The sequence below is a fragment of the Sciurus carolinensis genome, unplaced genomic scaffold (assembly GCF_902686445.1).
Source record: "Sciurus carolinensis unplaced genomic scaffold, mSciCar1.2, whole genome shotgun sequence".
Lineage (NCBI taxonomy): Eukaryota > Metazoa > Chordata > Mammalia > Rodentia > Sciuridae > Sciurus > Sciurus carolinensis.
In genome coordinates, this window is record NW_025920143.1 from 655,535 (window position 1) to 677,091 (window position 21,557).

At 38.6% G+C, this 21,557-nt stretch overlaps 1 protein-coding gene and 1 pseudogene across 1 annotated transcript; both read right to left on the minus strand.

The window, feature by feature from the left end:
• Positions 1-14,629: 14,629 nt before the first annotated feature.
• On the minus strand, positions 14,630-15,257 carry LOC124974336 (histone H1.0-like). The gene has a single exon (XM_047537677.1). It carries the CDS (start codon positions 15,212-15,214, stop codon positions 14,630-14,632), a length of 585 nt encoding a protein of 194 aa, XP_047393633.1. The 5' UTR covers positions 15,215-15,257.
• A 105-nt stretch (positions 15,258-15,362) lies between these two features.
• Positions 15,363-21,557, minus strand: part of LOC124974319 (TSC22 domain family protein 2-like) — a 33,822-nt pseudogene continuing 27,627 nt past the window's right edge.

The following is a 21,557-nucleotide window of genomic DNA, read 5'->3' on the forward strand; positions in this document are numbered from 1 at the left end:
GGATCGTCCTTAATACCAAAAGTTAGTTTTACTTTTTATGTTAAATTATAATAACCATGGTGGGTCCTAAAGTCAAATTATGCCCTCAGAAGGAAATAAAACTCTCAAGTCAATAAACACTAGGTAAGTATCAGAAAAACCAAAGTCTACTGAAGTTTTTGTATGCAGCACCTTACAGAGCACTCAGAAAACTTTCAAACAGCCTGCCAGAGAAAATTCCAAGTGAAACTCAATCCATGTAGGTGTTTGTTTTGTGTGAGCCAGAGCATTTTTATGAAATGTAATTTTAGTTGGTGGCAGATATAAAATATCACTTTATAGTTATGCTACATATTCATTCGTGAATAGAATTCAGAACATTTAATAAACTCCTAATGATACTGGAAAATTTTACATTATGATAACACTGGATTCAGTGAAATTGCTTCACCTTGTTTCCCCATCATTATTGTGTTACTAGATAAATCCACTGATGGTCTTCATAATTTGGCTGGTCATCTATAAAACACATCCCATGTGGGTTGAAGATAACATTCTGCAGAAAGCATTCTGAATGGGCAGGAGGTTAGATACACTTTAAACTCTTCAAAACAAATGAGCCATTTCAGGTATGCAATTCTGTAGGTCCATGCTAACAGTCACAAACATCACCTTGGGCACACTCTCTGGCTGTTACTTACAGACTGGCTGAGGACACCAGGAGAATGGAATGAGATGCCAGTTCACATTTCACCCTTTCTGTCTCCCTACTGAGGATATAAAGTTGTAAACCCTTCTTCCCACCCTCACTTTGGGCTATCTGAATTGAAATTTATTGCCCTTTTGAGGATTAAAGATAATTTTAATAAGTTAGTATGCTCCTTAGGTATTTCTCTGCACGCTATAGGCTTTTTCAGTTACAATTGTTTTGCAGCTCTTAGCAAATATATTTCTAAATGAGAATCAACAAACCCCAATTTAATAAAGTGATTCTGCAATTGGAATATAAACTTAATAACTTCAATTATTGAGAACTTTATTTCAGAATAAAATATAATTTTACATAGTCTCTATCCTACATGAACAAGGCATGACAGTAATTTACTCAATGAATAACATTTATTATGACTCTAGTCTAGGTCAGATTTATGCTGTACTATGAAATTTTTATTGTGATAATTAAAGATTTACATGCAATTTTAAGAACAAAGTCCCCTTGTTCAATTTCCTCCAGTGGTAAGAGTTTATAAAATTGTGGTTTAAATAGCAGAACCAGGATACTGATATTGATAAAAATCCACCTAACTCATTCAGATTTCCCAGATTTACTTGTATTTGACTGTGTGTATTAAGTTCTAAACAATTTTATTAGCAGTTGGTTAACATACACACACAGTAAAGATACTGAACAGTTCCATACCACAAGGATTCCTCTTGCTGTCTTTTCTCTATGTACCTCCTTATACCCACCTCCCTCCCACCCTGTTTCCCTTGCTTACATTCTGACAAACACTCTCTATCCTCCATTTCTATAATTCCCTCAAGAATGTCATGTACATGGAAACATAGTGCATAACTGGTGGGGACTGACTCTTTCACTTGACATTACTAACCTGGAGATGAACCCAGTTTGCCACACGTATCAACAATCCCTTTCTGTTTAATATTGAGCAATATTCCAAGTATGTGTGTACCAAAGCTTGTTACTGCTGAGACATTGAAAAAAGAAGTTTGTTTCTCTGGTTCTCACTTAAAATTCTCCAATTCTCTCAATTTGATTTCTGCCCAAATGCTCCACAAATATCTCATAAAATCACTAAAACCTCCTAATTTCCATATTCAATGGACAATTTTAATGCTTAGATTTTTTCAGTCTTTCCAAAGTAATTGACATTACTGACCACTCATCCCTCCCCTAAAATTCTCTTCTCTCTTAGTTCTAATCAAACTCTTCTCTTCTGGTCCTCTTCTAAAGTTTGTTTTCAGTCTACTTTTGTAGACTCTTACCCTCCTCATCCCAGTCCTTACTGTGGATATCCTCCCCACACTCCATCTTTGTGTTTTCATTTCTTAAAACTGTTCACACATTCCCAGTGTGAATAACCACATTCATGCCTTCCACTGCTCACTACATGCTGAAGACTCCAGTCAACATCTTTCTCCTAAACTACAGGTCCACAAAATGACTAAATGTTTGCATTCTAACTTTAACATATGTGAAACTAAACTCATCACTCCCTTTCTTTTCACATTTACTGACCTAGTTCCAATCACCTCCTTCACTTCTTATCATCATTAACTCTATGCCTGGTACCACATCTCAAAACTTCAGATTCATCACAACTTCTTTTCTTTTACCTTCCATATCTAATCAAGCACTCAATCTCATATACTCTATCTTTAAAATATTTCTTTAATTTATACACTCCTCTTACTCTCTGCCAATACCTTCTTAGTTCATGCTATCATTATTTCTTATTTCTCTTGGATCGTTACAATAGATTTTCTTCTGGTATTCTCCAACTTCTGCTATTACATTTACCTAGCTACAAATCATATATACATATATATATATATATATATATATATATATATATATATATATAGAGAGAGAGAGAGAGAGAGACAGAGAGAGAGACAGAGAGACAGAGGGACAGAGAGAGACAGAGAGAGAGACAGAGAGACAGAGAGACAGAGACAGAGAGAGAACAGATGAGTGATTTTTAGGGTGTAGGGGTGGGAAGCAAGGAAGACGTGACTCAAAAAGGGTAGCAAGGGAAAATTCCTTTGTGGTGATTGAACAAATTTCCGCCCTGTCTGTGAAGGTGTTTATGTGATTTTATGCATGTCATAAAATTTCACAGAACTCTACAAGCACATAGAAAAATTGAGGTCACAAAAAAATGGTAAACTCTGAGTAAGGTGTGTTGTCTTGTGAATTGTATTATGCCATTGTTTCTTGATTTGAATATGGTATTACAATTATGTAAAATATTGCCTCTGGGGATAAGTTCATAGTACTATTTCGCATCTTCTTGTGAGTCTGCATTTAAAAGGAATAAAAATTTTAAAAAGAAATAAAATCATATCAAAATTTTAGGAATAATTTTTTCCAGAGATAACTTAATAAGAGCCAAAGTAGAGGGATTGGTGTGTGGATCTAAAGATTTTTGTAGAGATGAGTTCTTTACAATAAGAATGAATAAGTGGAAGAAAAACAGGTGCCTTGACTATTTATAAATAAATAATAATTGCAGTTTTTCAGTCAGTGTGTTTTGAGACTAAGTTTTAGAAATTGAACTTGGAAATTAAACTCTTAACCCTCTCTATTCTTTACAGCGGCTCCCAAAACTAGTTTAGAGATGTTCAGGATTTCATTGTGAAGTCTCCCCAAGCTACATGATTTTCTAGAAAATGCCAGAATTTAGTAGGCAATGCCATCTCAGTGGAGTACAGATATGAAAAGAGACTTTTTACTCAAAAGCCTTGGGATTTTAGCCTATCAATCATATAGCTGATTTTTATTCACCTTTTCAATTGCCAAACATTACTTCTTCTTCCCTAGGGTGAGTTATTCTCAAAAGTGACACTTCTGAGCTTTTCCTGAATAACTAATTGGAGAAGAAAGTGGAGAGAAGTGACCCCCTGCTTTGACTTAGGATGAAAAGGGCACAATTACTGGGGTTTAAAGCCAGGAATTTTTAAGGTTTTCCCCCATGCCTGCTATTTTAGTTTGAAAATAATGAGAAATGCATTTCTATATTTCTAGATTCATACACAAAACAGTTTTGAACCAACTGCAACTGAAACTTAATGTCACTTTTTCCTCCAGTTCTCAATAGCTCTGTAGGCATAGTGGTGTGTGTGTGTGTGTGTGTGTGTGTGTGTGTATGTGTGTGTGTATGACTACTCAGGGTTAATGGTGATTATTAGGTTACTGACGCTGGAACCGGGGACTGGGCTATACACAGACAGGAGAGACTGCTTTTTCCAAGGCTTATTATTATTGCAGCAGTCTGTGGGCATGTCTTTCCTTCCAGAGCCTGGACCAGTTTCCCTGATTCTCCTGTTGTGTTTGGTCTTGTTCTTAAGTAGCAGATTGGATTATGCTATACAGAGTCCTGAAAACATAAGAGAGATCAAAAGGATGTTTGAAAGTGAAGTCTTCAACCAACTTGTTGTTCCACTGTAAAACATCTTCCATAAAAAGGGCAATGCAGACGCAGTGCACATTCCTGGATTTGCTTGCTCAGGACTGGAAAACTCATCTACCCAGCAAAAACAGAGTAGATCTATTAGATTTGATGCAGTGTTCTTCATAAAGATTTCCTCTTCCTCTCAAAATAGCAACCATTGCTGCAGCTGGTGATCCTCTGTGGAAATGGTTACAAATCCAGATTCTATGTGTGAATTTTATATAACTGCTGAAATTGCCAACCCATAGTCCTTACTCTAATTGAGAGGTGTGAAACTGCAGGTTCTCAGACAGATGCTATTTCTGTCATACACTCATGAAGGGACAAGAAGACCTCACCAGTTGAAATCACTTTAAATATTTTCATAAACTTTGCCTCAAAGACATTTGAGTGCTGCATAGCAAAGGGTATCATTTTGTTTAGCTGAGGGACATCTCTGTCACTGAGCTCAAAAAAGACTCAGTTTCCTTCTTGGACTATTTCCTATCTAACCATACTGTGATATTGGTTAGAAAATTGAACTTGAAGGAAAAACTCCCAAGTTAATAAAGTTACATTTCTTGCTAAAATTTTGAGCAGAATTTACTCATTTTCCTTTGCATTATAAACTTAAAGTGTCAAGGAAAACATAAAAGCAAGAAAAATTCTAGTTCAATAAAAGGAAGGGAAAATGCCCCAATCGTAAACCAATTTTTGGGTGGGAAAGCTGAGTATGGTTGAGATCTCTATACATGGGCTAGCAAAAAGAGTTTTACATTTTTCTCTGATTAACAAATCATTTCTGGTTTGGAAACCAAGTTGGAGTGTGTTGGGGCATTGCTGGGTGGGGTTAGTCTGCTTTGATGCTACAATGGGAAAAAAAGTCTTAAATGAGGAAGTCTGTAGTCAGGGACCAGTTAGAACAGCCAGTTGTGGGACTGCCAGCATGAAACAGTATTAGAGAAAAATGTGGGTGGGAATTGTTTCTGCAGCTAATCATGCTGGTCAGGTGGAGAGAGAAATGCAAAGTCATTAATATGAAAGACCAATATTGTAAGCATTGTTACTGGCCACACACCTGTTTAATTAGCCTGGAAAAAAAGATATAACTGATACTAGCAAGAAATTTCACAGGGAGCAGCAACTGTTTATAAGATGCATCTGAGATGCTCATATTAAACTCTCTTCCTTTTATAGACCCTAGATACTAGACATATAAAAGAAGCCAAAAAAGAACAAACTTCATCCAACAATGAGAGATTGTAATGGGGCCCTTATGAAGATACTGTAAGAGGAACATACAAAATAGAACATAATAAACATTTCTATTTCCAGTGACAAAGAGGACAAGCAGAACTCCCCACATTAGCATCTAGGAATTCTAGATAGTATGTGACACAAGCAATATTTAAAGAAAATGATCCTAAAGAGAGAAGTAAAAACCTAGGTGCCAGAAAGGCCACAGCATCCCTGAGGTAGTAAACTTCAATGCTACCACATGGATTTTAACAGCAAAATGAATCAGAAGAGGAGACAGAAGCTTCCATATCCACACAGCATAACCAGATGGTCAAATATACTTAAAATAAGGGTATCGGGGAAGAGAATATAGAGAAAAAGGACAGGCATGTTTCAAGAGAAAGTGTCTAATCCTACCCACATGGGAAATTGTGACTCTTAAGTTTGAAAAAATACTATAGATGCTGAACAGGATTTGTTAAAAAATAATGTAATCTACAGTTGGAAACAACACAGAAAACCAGTGAGCCATGATAGGCAATAAAAATCTTTAAAAAATCCATAATCTTGTAGAACAGAAAAGCCAACAAAATATGATTATATTCTTCCCAAAGGCACATAATATCAGAGAATAATATAATGATATTTTTCAAGTGCTGAGGGAAAATGATGGTCATCGGGCCGTTATGCCCACCTAAAATATGAATTAAAGAGAGAAGGTGGAAAAAGGCATTCCAAATTTGAAAGTATTTACAATTTCACTCAGACCTTGCCCAATATTATTAATTTTTTCACTGCATTCAGCATTCATTCTAATCCTTTCTTTGTATATGAATGTATAAAACATGTTTGGAAAGGTGAAATCCATTTTCCAGAAATTGGATGCAGTTAGGATTTTGGACATGATACAGTTTGTACCAGTGGAAGCACACACCTGAAATTTAAAAGACAGAAGAAAGGTGTGGGCCCTCTGCCTTTCTTGAAGCATCAGACCTGTAAGGCGTGAAAGTCTGAAGGGACCGACATCCACCCTCAGTCACAAGTTCCTCATTGTGGGAGTGGACAGTGGCAAAGCCCATTTCCTGATTTCTGGATTGTGATAGCCTCAGTGTGTGCTGAAAATGAAGACCATCCTTTTTCCTCAGCACAGCTTGTAGAGATTCCGTTGGCTGATGGCACACACATTCCAATCATAGCATGAGGTATTAGAGTTCTGTGAAAACACAAAATTCAAGATTGATAGTCACAACAAACAATTGTGAGATTAGATTAGAAAGAAAAAGAAAATCACTCTTAATCCAATTGTCACAAACTTGGAGAAATCACTTTGGCTCTCTAGGCTAAACATTATTCAACTTGTCAACAAATCAATAACCAAAAATCTACAAATCAGGATGAAATTGATCTGGAACACACACCATGGTTGTGTCCCAAAGTGTGCCCTTGTAGGTAAGTCTGCCTACATGAACTCAAGGTACCTTCTGGAAATAGATGCTAAAGTTTCAATGGCTCTGAGGCATCATATTACAAAGCTACTTTGACAATTTTCTGATTTTCTTGTTCTACTGTCAAAGTAATTTGTGTTATTCTATCTGCTGAAACCAGAAAATTGGAAGCGTATCTCTCTTTTGAACTTCTGAGACAACTATCATTCTTAAGTCACCTAAGGATGCTTACAAAAGGTAACGTATTGCCAAATTATAAACCTAGAAGGAATATCATAAAAATGAAAATAGTGCTGCTCCCTTTTCCTTTATTTTATACCTTCCTTCAACTATTTCATATAAAAGGGAAATAAAGCCCTTTAGAATGAAAAGACAAATTGTACCACTTTTTACTGCAAATTTTTTTTTGGTGCAAAATTTTATATCATCAATCTTTCTTTTGATTATTGACATTTCTTTATGTAATGTTTCTAACAGATCTTCACTTGTAATTATTATTCATAATCTTGAGTAGAGGAAAGATTAACTTCTGGAAATTCACTATCATTATTTCAATATTAAATCATATTCTGCACAAAAAGACCAGTGGGCAGTTTTACCAGATTCATTTTTGCCCTACTCTGTGATCTCTTCCTCCAAACTACCCATCCTCTAACCTAGGATGTGGTGGAAGCACCCAGGAACAATTCCCCACCACTTCCTTCTTGATATGAAAGTGATTATATAAATCGTCCTTAGGAGACTGAAACTATCCTCAGATTCGGTCTTTTGTGCATGTGTGTGTAACCTCCTTGTGTCAGTTTGGTTAAGAGTAGGATTTGAGGGTTGGGTCTGACATCTGTCTGAAAGACACTTTCAGCTCTGGAAAGCTAACTGCTGAGGTTATTTGGATGAAAGATGGAGGAGGAATAAAAGTCCTTTGGGATAGTTGCTAATAATTTAGTTTTTGATAGACATTTGCAGTAAAATGTTATAAATGGTGATTGATTGAGCTTCACCAGAGTAAAATAAAGTGGATATTATCTCAATTATATACTTTAAAAAGGCCTAAAGATTCTTACCCACTTGTCTGGATAAGTGTGTGCCCAGGATTTTCCCTAAGGTTTTCCTATATTGAATAAGGAAACCTCCACTCATGAAGAGACAGTCTTTACCATCTTCTGCAGTAAGTAGGCCTTCCATGTTATCTTTGTCAGTCAATCCTATCAACACCACCAACAAGGACAGGGAAAGACATGGAAATTTTTAAAAATGTAAATAACAAAGGCTCCCACAAACAGGATGTAATGAAGCCGGGATACACGAGAGTGTGCACCAAACACTGTGCCATTGACTGTCACTGATGACTGGTGTCCTGTTTTCTCTGTGCCTGTGTCTGAAAGATTCTCAACCTGGGGGGCTCTGGGTTTGTGTCACCTCTTAAAAACATGGGTTGGACTTCTGACTTGGCTTTTTACTGTTCTCATTTCTCAGATCCACAGAAGGAAAGCAGAGAAAACAAATTAAAATACACAAAATTGAAATTATTTCGACCAAATAATACATAAAAATAAATTTATTCACTGTAGTAAGCAAAAATGATAAATAAGAATCATGATATTTATTTTTATTTGTCTGGGAGCATGACACTTGATTTAATAAGTGAAAACATAAAACTATGTATATTCATTTATATTGCTTCTGTTTTGTGGTTAGAATTTAGTGAAGGCTTTAAGGATAGAAATTTTAAACATTTAGGAAAAGTAATAATTTTAAAAAATCATATAACTCTACCTCATATTTCCCTTACTGGAATTTCTCTCTTATAGAAACAATAAAAATGCAAACAGATTTATCCAAAAGATAATCATCAAAATATTATTTATGATATATGATTAAATTTCCAAATTGCATGAAAAATTAAACTGAAATTATTAACTATTGATTGAGTATAATAAATCTTGTGGAAACAATATTTAAAAAGAAGAATAAATGATGTGAAAAATTAATAGATATAATATCAAGTGAAAATATATGCAAATTATGCATACAGTGATTTCTAAGTTGCATGAAGAAATTAATGCATAGTGAAAATACTGTAGGGGAACACATCAAAATCTCATTTGTTTTAGCCTTTGGGTAGGGGATTGTTGATTTGTTTTGTTGTCGATGTCTTTTTTCTATAGACAGCATGCATTAACTTTATAAAATAAGTTTATTTCATGATTGATGACATAATCAACATAATATTCAAATCCCTTATCTTTATGAGCAATTACACACAGATGTTACACATATTATAACTATGTCAAACCCAGTAGATCTGGAATTAAAGGTCCAAGTGGGACCAGTGCTTTGTAAGCTTCAAGATGGTTCTAAACCAACAATGAATTTATTGCCAGGAAACATTGGATCAGATCTATTGAATCAGAATCTTCTGCAAAGGGTCCCTGAACCAGTGGCTGCATAGTAATTTTTAGTGATACTATTGTGAATGGGTGTGAAACTATTGGACAGGAAGAAAAGCAGGAATTCCCAATAAAAGGGCATTAAAATTATTAAAATATACAGTGAAAAGTCAAAATCCTGAAAGATTGCAAAAGTGTTCAAAGGACTGATCAATGATATCTGAAATATGGCACAATTCTATAGGTTTGGGAGCAAATATTCAAGTTATATCAAGGAATTATGATTTTCAGGGCAGGGGACGTCTGAGAATTGTAGCAAGGAAGAGATCATACTTATCCTTCCAGATGCTATGTGAATAAAGTGTTTTACAGAGTGTTAAATAAAATGAAATAATGTTGCCTCAAAATTAAAGAATTAATGATATGGGTTCTGTAGTAATTCTTATGTATTTCCACCTTATGCCACCCTAGCTTATTACCTTTTTAATTATGTGGCAAGGATAACAGCATGTGCTCACCAATTTTGCTGTTCCTTTCCTCCTGGGAATGCAGGAAGACCTCCAAGCCCCCTTGACAGATGGTGAGAGTCATGTTTCTACTTCTGTCGAAAAGGCTTTGAGTTAAACAGCTCTGTGTTACTGAAATTCAGAGGTAATTAAAAGCAAAAGCCAATGTTTTATCCCCTAGCTCTTCTTGTTTTGTTGCAGCAAATAGAGAACTACATGTTGAGGTGGTGACATGAAGAGATTGAGGACTCTCCATTCTTCTCATTCCCCAAGTAATTAAGAAGAACGTTTCCTCTGAACCTGCATTGGAGGTTATTATGATTTGGATCTAGAATGTCCCCCAAAGGCTCATGTGTTAAAATCTTGGTCACCAATGCAACCATCTTATCTAGTAGGGCTTTTGGGAAGTGACTAGAACACTAGTAGGGCTTTGACTTCATCAATGGATCAATCCACCGATATTAAAAATTCAATGTACTGATTGGGAGTTGGTGGAAACTGTAGGAGATGGAGTCCACTTAGATGAATTAGGTCACTGAAGGTATGCCATAGAAGGGTGTATCTTGTCCCTGGTCACTTCTGCTTTCCAGCTGCCATGAACCGAGCATATTTCCTCTGCCATATGTTTCTGTGAGGATGTTCAGTCTCCTTGCAGGCCCAAAGCAGAGGAGCCAGCTGATCATGGACTAAACCATGAGCCAAAATAAATTTTTCCTCCTCTAAGTTGTTTTTCTGAAGTATTTTGACAGAGCAACAAAAATCTGACTCACACACAGACAGTATAAGCATAAAATAAACCTTTAATATGCTGTCCCTAAAATACTTGCATTGATTTGTTACTGCAACATACTTTCATGTTGCCAACAGCATGACCAAGCTCTCGGATCCGACAAGGGGCGAAGGGGGATTTGAAAATAAAGATTCACAGACATAGATCTTAAATATTAAACTGGGCTAGGTGGAGCTATGCTCTCTGACAGAGATGCAGATCTATAGAGTTACACCATCAATCTTTATTTACATATATCTCATTATCAGATTAAAGACTATGCAACCATTATTCTTTGTATTCAGGAAAGTTACAGAAACTAGGACATCCTATGTAGCTTTTCATAGTTGCAATCCACAGTTGCAAAGGGCAATATTAGGAGTTTTGTGTAGCTCTCAAAAGTCCATTGTTTAAAGTTACCATAAGGCAGGCAGGAACTGGATAAGGGGAGCTGGTGAAACATTGTGGTTGTCTAGCTTAAGAATTCCTTCCTTCCTGGGAGCTGTGTGACTGAGATCAAGGTCAGAGCTGATAGGACTAATGCACAGAGCCTGCTCATGCAGGGAATTTCCACAGCAGTTAAGCATCCTGTGCCCTTGCACAGACACATTTACAGGCACCAGGCATCCCACAGTCATGAGGTCATCAGAGACTCTGATCTCAGTAACAACTCTCTCATCCTCCATCACCACTCTTAATACTTTCATATCCCCTGAAAGAATATTACCAACTTAGACATATCTTGGTAGATTGTAAGATCTCAGTGCTATTTACATTATTGATAACATTTTTCAGATATTCATTCAAAAGAATGAAGAAGAATCTGCATAGGAGTCCATTACCTTGTACAGTTATCAATGTTACTGCACACCAAATACTGATCAAATGTGATTAAGCTTATATATTATATAATCTGATAATACCCAAGTGGTATTATCTATGAAACCATGGTCACCATGTTAATTAGAAATGAAATGCACCAAATGAATCATTGTTTCCAATAAGAAACACATGTTCTCTGTTCAAATATATTTGTGATGTTCAGGAAGAATTGGTTATAACTGGTTAATCACAGAGTTAAAGGATGATCAAAAGGCCGAAAAAAAAAAAAAAGAACAAGAACAAGAAAAAAAGGCAATTACATGAGACCTTTCGAAAGGAAGACCTGATAGGTCATGGTAAGATAGCCTTCACCTCTGAGGAAAAGAACAAAATCAGTTCAATTTCTAGGAGATAGTTTTTTAAAACAAATCCTACATTTAGAGTAATCTTTTAAAACCATCATTACAATTTCATCAGACAGTTTTAACTGAGGTTGCTGTAACTTTTTTAATATAAAAATTCATAATCCTTTATCTAATAAAATGATTATCTCCTGGGAAGTTTTTTTATTCCTGATTGTTTGTCTTGCATTTACAGGAAGTAGATGCAACAGAGGTCAGTGGAGGGCTGCAGGTCTCCTGGTCATCTTCTCAGCACCCCATCTCTTGACCTCTCAGTTCTCCATTGAACACACTTGATGCCACTGTTTCCAAATTGAAAATCTGATTTCCAAGCTTCAGTGACTCATGGAAGAAAGGCTTGTAGATGTGAATTTTACAAAATGATTCCCAGGCAATTTCATAAAGAGTAGAGTACAGGAAAAGCAAAACAATGTGAATTTCAAATTGTAAGAACTGCACTTAGTTTTAGTTTTTCTGGGGACTAGATTAGTCTAAAGTTCGGCATACAGTTCTCCCTTCAGTAATCAAGTCCGTTCCAAAGGATGTTTCAGGAGAAACACAGAAACACAGGATACTATTACAAGCATCTGTTTCCAGAACTTCAACCATCAATAGTCAATGGTCATGCTGGCTTTCAGGTTCTCTGGGCACTGTGATCATTTGGTACTCATGCAAGACTTTTTAGCTTCCATTGCCATTAATGCTGATTTGAGTGAGATTTCCACAGTCAATATAATGACTGCCTGTGAACACCATGCTTATTAATCTTTTTTACCAGAATCCTCTGTTATCCTTATATTAATACCTTTAAATTTGGGAATTGGATACTCAGGAATAAATGATGTCCCAAGGGCAATGATTGTGTATTACTATTCAACAATAACTTTGAATGCCCCTCAGAGTTATAAATATCTGCATAATTGTTGGTGAAAATAAAAGATGAAATTACTCAACAAAAATTCTCATTACTGAGGCTGTATGAATACACAGTCGGTACATTCCAACACAACCTAAGATATTATTGACATTAGGAAAAGACTTATGGTGAGTTTATGGTGACTTATTCAACATTGTTAATATAAAATTGGAGCCTTCATTTTGTTTAAACAGTGCACCATTTTCTGCATGAATGTCATCAGTCCATCTTTGTGAAGTGGGAGATTAGAAGACATTTAACACTTTGTGGGGGATTGGGTATATGAGTCATAAGATGTGCATAAGAATGACCCATAGATGATTCAACCATGCCTAATAAAAACTTCTTACATCAGAAACACATGGTTGATGAGATTGTGTATTGCAAAGACTGAGAATGCATGAGATGAAAAATGGGAAATTTCAAATTTTAGACACACTTAATGCTAATGATTTGGGCTTTTACTGGGAACTGTGATAAAGAATCTCTCTATATAAAGCCCCTATAATTTCCAGAAACAAGAACAGCCTTAATGCTTTTATTCATGATTTAAACCCTATTTGTTTTTATTCATGAACTTTTATGCATGCCAAAGTGCTACAGTATGATTTGTATGAAGTGCTTATTATTGCCTGAAAGTATTAATTCATAGACCTTAAACTTGTGCCTTTTTAAAAGTGATGGATGAGGACATGGACTTAATTTATATTTCCATTTGGTGGTGTCCAGTGGTTGTCTCAGTGCCTCATGTTTATATAAATGGGGAAACAAAGTCAGTCTTTTCTTTTTTTCTTTTCTTTTTTTTTTTTTTTTGTCTTTTCCCAGTTTTATTTTAAAGTTTTAAAATTAGAATGACAGCGAATCTTTTCCCGGCACAAATAACATTTGTTTAAAAAAAAAAATGTTGGGGGGTTGCACAAGTGCATGAGTCTGCTATTAAAAATAAGAGGAAGACAACTGTACAGGTTTTTTCTCCCCGCTGCCAGTGAGACGTGGTCTAGCCCTAGATAGGCATATATACATACACACATGCACAGACCTGGCTCTAACACTACTTAGCAAGTTCCAAACAGCCGAAGGGTCCTGCCGTCCACTCCCCGCCCCCCTCCCGCCTACCACCACTTATAAAAGTAAAAAGAGGTCGGGAGGTTTTTAAGTGGCTACTGGGCCCAAGTAAAGCCACGTCTTATACAGGAGGGACAACAAAAAGTCCTCCTAGGACACAATCCATCAATCATGTGGAGAAACCCAACAGTTTCAACAGGGCACACTGAGGCACTTGGCTGACTGACTCCCCCCTTCCCCTCCCATTTAACAGGGGACTTTGCAAAGCCACAAAGACCCTCCAATGGCTAGTTTCTAGCTTACTGGGAGAAGAACTAGCTTCTCCCAACCAGCTGTCACTTGGACCCCCTCCCCTTCCCAAAGATAACAGAGAGGCCACAAGGACAGATTAACAAAAGTGAGAAGGAAACTAGGCTAGGACCTGCCACTGCTGGCCACTGGGAAGTCGGCCCAGGGAGAGTTTTCTCCATGTCCCTCCTGTGCCACTGGCAGCTGCCACCCCTTTCCTCCCCACCAAAGGTTGCAAAACTCTCAAAAGGGGCGTGCGAGCTCAAGACGTGGGAGACAGTTCTACAGCCCCCATCCCTGCTGCCTCTGAGCTAGCCAGAGCAAAATGCCTGGCTGTTCCCTCCTCCCCCATCTGCCTTCAGCAGACAAACCCCCGACACACACCCACCCGAATCCCTACCCCTAAGATTACTAGCAAATCAACAGAACACAAGTGAGCACATCCTCATCACGCCCGGACGAGGTCTGTGGCTTGGTCCTTGGGAGTTACCCCCCAATTTCTAAGGAATCCACATTGTCTCTTATAAAGTCAGAACAGAAAGGGGCGAAGGGTTGCAGATGAGGATGGACAGAGCAGAAAGGAGAAAAGTATTTACAGAAAAGAGAGGAAGGAGCATCCATGGGAAAGCCTCCACTGTCACTTCTTCTTGCCCGCCCTCTTGGCACTGGACTTGGCTTTGGGCTTCACTGGTTTGGCCTTCTTGGGCTTGGACACCCTGACGGGCTTGGCTTTGACAACCTTGGGAGTTTTGGTCTTCCTGGGCGTGGCAGCCGGCTTCTTCTTGGCCTTCTTGACTGGGGGGACTTTGGGCTTCTTGCTTGAGGCTTTGGTGGCAGCCTTCTTGGGCTTGGTGGCCTTCTTTGGCGTGGCCACCTTCTTGACTTCCTTCTTGGTCTTCTTGAAGGCCACTGACCTCTTGGGCTTGTCGCTCTTGGCCAGACGGAAGGAGCCGGAGGCACCCACCCCTTTGGTTTGCTTGAGGACACTGGTGGTCACCAGGTGCTTGATGGACAGCTTGATCTGGGAGTCGGCGTTCTCACCCACCTTGTAGTGACTCTTGATATACTTCTGGATAGACTGGCGTGAGGAGCCGGCGCGGTTCTTCTCGGCCTGGATGGTGGCCACGATCATGTCTGAATACTTGGGGTGGTCTGTGGACTTCTTGGAGGCCTTGGCCCGCTTGGGTTTGGCCGCAGGCGTGGTCGTGGAGTTCTCGGTCATGGTGGCCCGCCAGGTGCTGCTGTGGAAGGCGCCTTCCAAAGGACCAGCCCTGGTTGGAGGCTGGGCAAAGCCCAAGTCGGGGTCTGCTCTCGGGGCCCTGACCAGCAGGCCAGTCCCGAGTCTGGCTGTTGGGGTCGCGGGCGAGGGGTCACGGCCTCTCCTGCCGGGCACGGGTCGCGGGAGGGCTCGCGGGGCCCGGCCGCGCCGGTGTGCGCTCGGCGCGGACACCTGGTTGAGACTCGGGCTCGGGCTCGGGCTCGGGCTCGGGCTCGGGCTCGGGCTCCTGCTCTGCCTCTGACTCTGCCTCCTGCTCTGCCTCTGACTCTGCCTCCGCCTCCGCCTCCTCTGCCTCCCTTTTCCCAGTTCCGCGTCTCAGTCTTTTCTGACACAAAGTGAATTCTGATCTGATCTAGTTGTTTTGTCAACAAGGTCAAACATTGGTAATTAGAATTTATGGCAAATAATTCCCATAGGTGAAATGAGATAACCACATACACCCTTCTAACATTTTAACAAAAGGACAGAGAAAATAACCTCTGACATCCAAGTAGACTTTCATGGGGAGCTAGTATGTGACCCTGGTAGATCAGAACAAAAATAAGATCACCCTGTAATCATGTCTGAACACGCAGAAACATTAAAAGAGGAAGAAAAATCCTCAATTATTCAAATGCATACATTTTGAGAGGACATGGAGAAAAAGTTACACTTCTACATTGTTGATAGTACTGCAAATTAGTGCAACCATGCCAAAAATCAATATGGAGATTCTTCAGAAAACTAGAATTGGAGGCATCAGATGATCAGCTATCTCAACTTGGGTATATATCCAAAAGATCTAAAATCATCATGCTATAGGGATGCAGACACATCAATGTTTATAGCAGCACAAATCACAATAGCTAAGGTAGGGAACCGACTTAGGTGTCCGTAAGTGGATGGATGGATAAAGTAAATGTGGTATATAAGCACAAGAGTATTACTCAGTCATAAAGAAGAATTAAATTATGGTGTTTGCCAATAAAAGGTTGAACTGGAGACTATCATACTAAGGTAAATAAACCAAACCTAAAGAGTCAAATGTTCAATGTTTTCTCTGATAAGTGGCAGCTAGTCCAAAATGAGACAAAAAAGAAAGAAAGAGAGAAAGAGTGAGAGGGAAAGAGAAAGGAAAAAGGCGGGAGGAGGGGCAGGAATTTTATCAAAATAGAAGAAAGATCAGTGTAGTAGTTGAAGGGGATTGAGGGAAAGGGAGGATGGGCAGAGTAAGGCAAGAGCAATGGACTGAATTTGACCTAATTTTCCTATGTACATACATGAATATATCATAGAGAATTCCACCATTGTATGTATCCTCAAGACAATAATTGAACAAAAGGAACTATAAGTAAGTAGCAGAAGTAAGTAGCAGAAAGATGTACAGTAGAGGGAAGGGGCTGGGGGGGAGGACAGGGAAAGGGGAAGCATGGGGGACTGAATTAGAGCATATTATATTCCATGTTTTATAATTATGTCAAAAATCAAATAACGTTATATATAACTTTAAAAAAAACAAAAAAATGGTGGAAGGAGGGACTGTATAGAGGGAAAAGAGGGGCATGAGGGGTGGGGGGAAGGAAAAATAACAGAATGAATCAAACATCATTACCCTATGTAAATGTATGATTACACAAATAGCATGCCTCTACTTCATGAACAACTGGACAAACAATATGTATCCTATTTGTTTACAATAAAATAAATTTTAAAAAATATAAATTAACCTTAACTTACCATTAAAAAAACAATAAAATGAAAAAGAATCCAATTGCAAAGTGACCACATTCCTGTCTAGTATGAGTGACCACTGCTTGCTGACCAATCACAGTCCAGCCAATTCACTCCTAAGCCTTATAGAGATGGGTTGTGAAGACAATCACAGAACCATCCAAGGTCCCTGCTCCTCGTATCTGGCTGATTGACTAGTGTGCAGGTGTCATTTGTCCACTAGAGGAAAGCCCTGGGAAACGGACCAGGTCTGCGAGGAGTACTTCGAGGAAGCCACAGGGGCAGCAGCACTCAGAAGGTCTTCTCAGACTGGTGACCCTTGAACAAACTTCCCTCAGTTCGGCATCCTCAGCCTCCTCTTCCTGAGAACTGCTTGGGGCTGCTTCCTCTCCTAGAGCCAGTGGGCACAGTCCAGCCCTTTAACTCTGATGATCCACCTTTGGTTCAGCTGTGGGGACATAAAGTTCCGCCAGCTCTGTCCTCTCAGCCCTTCAATGCTCGAGGGTCCTCCGCATTTGAAACTGTTCTCTTCAACCCAAGGTATCGGGGATTCCCCTGCCTGCAGGAAAGAACACCCCGACAACATGGAGCTTTCCAAGATTCTTTATTGTTCTACCCTCAGGGGAGCACACAAAGAATATATATAGTAAGGCAGCCAATCGGAAAGATATACAGACAAGGCACGAGCTACATGCATGATCCCAATGTGTAAGTGTATGGGGCACGAGCAGATCACGCGCTGCACACGAGAAACAGGAGCCAATAGTTAAGTACTTCCTCATACGGCGTCAGCGCGACTCCTGCTTATCGCGTCATAAGTATGTGCCATGGACCATACGTTGGCAAACTGCCAGCCACCATCCTGCACTTAGACTCTGTAACATAGTATAATACTCTTAACAGTTGTTTAACCATAATTGTATAAACCCCAATTTTTAAGACTAATTGTTTTAAAGAATAAAACTTAATAGACACAAAGTTAAGAGTAAATTAGTGTTTCTAAGAAATCCTTGTTATTTTACCATGTCATTTTACCATATAGATTAAACTTTGGCTTATATCAGAACATTAGTATTTTACCTTAGGAAAAAACCTTAAATAGCTTTAGCTGTTTCACATACATACAACCAACTTAGTTACACACAGACTTGTTGAAACTTGCCCTTCACTTACACACAGACTTTTTTAGCACTACTTAGACCCTCATGTATTTCATTATATAACACTTTCTTATCCAGATTTTCTTCTTCACTAAATATAGTTGTATTTTTAGAACCTTTTATTTTTTCTTTTTTATGTGTTGACCCCCTTTTGTTCACATTCTGAAACAACTCTTATGAAATTTCTGAATTTAGATAAATTACACCATTTAACAAGATAAAATACTTTGTTGTTTATAGTACTCTAACTGAAACACAGTTGAAACCTTTAGAACCCTTTGTATATAGAATTGTACTTGTTAAGACATAACTCTTAGTAACCTTGTTTTTAGTCAAGATATTAGACAAGTGTCCTGAACAGTATTTGCTGTCTCTTTCCTGTTGAAGAAAAGTCCTAGAAACAATTGATATTAGACATTGTTTAACATCAACATTCCATTAGTTTGACCACCTAGAGACTTGCAAGTTATTTTTAAAGACATTTCACTTTTATTAGTTTACTCAATTTAAATTGAACCTTTTTAAATCACGTGAATAAAAGTATTTGGATCCATTTTTAAATTTTAATTTTAGGAGCGCTCAGTTTTGATACAGACAAAACATGACATTAGACAGCACAACATACACATAACACAAAATCAAAGGCCTTGTAACTTTATAGGTGAATCTCCATTGCAATGTAACAGATGTTCAAAAACTCTAGTTGAATAAAAAATAGAACTGATCAAAAAGAAAAAAACATCATTAACCTAGGTATGCAGGATCAAAATTATGAGCTCAAAAATCAGCATTAAAGAAAAACAAAACAAAACAAGAATCCTAGAGAATGAATTAGTTCTGTGTAGCAGCCCAGAAGTTTAAAACGGACACCCTTTTTTTTTTTTTTATCTTCAGGTTACCCCCCTTTCCCGCTGAGACTGCTGCAGCCTACATTCCAATGCAGGCCTCAGCAGGCCAGGCAGGGGGGAGGGAGGATCACCCAGGACTTTTTAACCCTTTTTCTTCCTGGTTGAGAAATCAGGTTAGGTTTGAATGCAGAAAATCACAAAACATTATTTCTTACTACTTTTGAGGAATGGAGCTGCTGAGATCTCTGCCTAGGGGGAGGACTGCTTCAAGGACACGGGTGTTCCCTCCCTAGGTGGCCATGGAGCTGCGTGGAAGGGATCAGGAGGGGGGGCCTTTTTCTGTATCTTGTGATAGTTTCTCTTGATCCAACAATCCCTCATTTAAAAACCAAGGGGCTTTATCTTCTACAGTTTTTAAAAACTTCCTAGCTGAGGAAACCTTTAAAGGTGTTCCATTAGCCTTTAATAAAGCCTTTAATAGGCCTTCCATGCGAACTCTAGACACCTCAGAACCCATGATTAATTTACTGCGATCACTTTTTGCATACCAGTTTCAGTTCACTGGACCGCCTTCCGCTTGGTCCAGGTTGATTGATGGCCGCCTTTCGCGCACCACTTTCAGTTTAATGTCTCCAATGTGGACCGCTTTCCGCTTAGTCCAGGGTGTAGCCGCCTTTCGCGTGCTACTTTCACTTTAATACTTTTAAGGTGGACTGCTTTTCACTTAGTCCATGGTGTAGCCGCCTTTCGCGAGCCACTTTCACTTTAATACCTTTAATGTGGACCGCTTTTCACTTAGTCCAGGGTGTAGCCCCCTTTCGAGTGCTACTTTCACTTTAATACTTTTAATGTGGACCGCTTTTCGCTTAGTCCAGGGTGTAGCCGCCTTTCGCGTGCTACTTTCTCTGGACTACCTTTTGCTAGTCCACTCCGAGCCGCGTTTCGCTTGGCTCTGTCTCCGGACTGCCTTCCGCTAGTCCACTCCGAGCCGCGTTTCGCTTGGCTCTGTCTCCGGACTGCCTTTCGCTAGTCCGATTAGTCGCGTACCGCGAACTTTGAGGCTGCCTCCCACGTCACTCACCCTTATCCATCTCCCGGGTTTCGGCGCCACTTATCGGGGATTCCCCTGCCCGCAGGAAAGAACACCCCGACAACATGGAGCTTTCCAAGATTCTTTATTGTTCTACCCTCAGGGGAGCACACAAAGAATATATATAGTAAGGCAGCCAATCAGAAAGCTATACAGACAAGGCATGAGCTACATGCATGATCCCAATGTGTAAGTGTATGGGGCACGAGCAGATCACGCGCTGCACACGAGAAATAGGAGCCAATAGTTAAGTACTTCCTCATACGGCGTCAGCGTGACTCCTGCTTATCGCGTCATAAGTATGTGCCATGGACCGTACGTTGGCAAACTGCCAGCCGCCATCCTGCTTAGCCTGGGGCTAGGGGTCCCAGGTACCCCGACACCAAGGAGCCAACCTTTGCATGTCCCTTGCACACTTCCATCTCACTGGCACAGTTTCTTCAAGAGCAGTTTCAAAATTGTAGGAGAAGTTTTGGGGAACTTTGAGCACAAACGAATTCATTCCCTTGAGAAGTGTCTTAGAGCAAAATTTAAGAACTTGTGTGAGAGTGTTAGTCTAAAAGGGACATTTTGTTGACTGACAGAGACATTCCTCCTGCATTCCTGTGCTGTGAGGATTAACCGTGCTGGTTTTTTAATTGTATGGTTTGACAACATTCATCAAGATCCCATGTTGTGTCAAAGCCAGCTGAATGCCACTCAATATGGCATGTCTTTATATCAAAGCTGTTTTTGTTATCTCTAAACATTCTTCCCAAGAACATAATTAGTCTTTTACACTGATTATTTTATATTTGCCTCCTTCCAATTTTTCTATTGTTTTATTTATTTTTTTATTACTTTAAAGATTGAATGATCACAAAATAAACAATTTGCTTTTATAAGTTTATTCTGTGAATATCTCGTCCAAAACAGTAAAAACTACCTGAAGGAAAGAAAAGTTACTTAATTGTTTCTTTTTTTTGGTGGATCTTTTAAAGTATATTTACAAAATAGCCTTAGTTACTATAGCTACAAGCTAAGGAAAAAAGTCTTTAGTTCTTAAACTAAAAGGTAAGCTTTAGGCATAACTCAGAGTTGTTAAAAATCAGATTACCATGCAAAAATAATGTTCAAATATATTTTGGTTTATATAAGGCTGTATTTAATTTTTTTTCCAGATTCAAAGTGACTAAAATTCCTAAGTTGTTCTTATGAGTAAATAATCATTTTTTGTGACATTTTTAAAATAAAAGAGTATATTTACAAATTATGTTTAATAGCATGGAATGATTTTGGATATATTTTTTAAAAGTTTAGTTTTGTACTATTCAAAGAACACAAAAGAGTCATAAAGAGATAATGTATTAACTAAGTTTAATTTGTAGATCCTTGTATAACTTTCAGACCTCAGGCAAATGATCACGTTCGTTAATAAATAATCTTTACCTGGACATTTTATAAATGAGAAGCAGTTTATATTTTAAAATCAATATAAA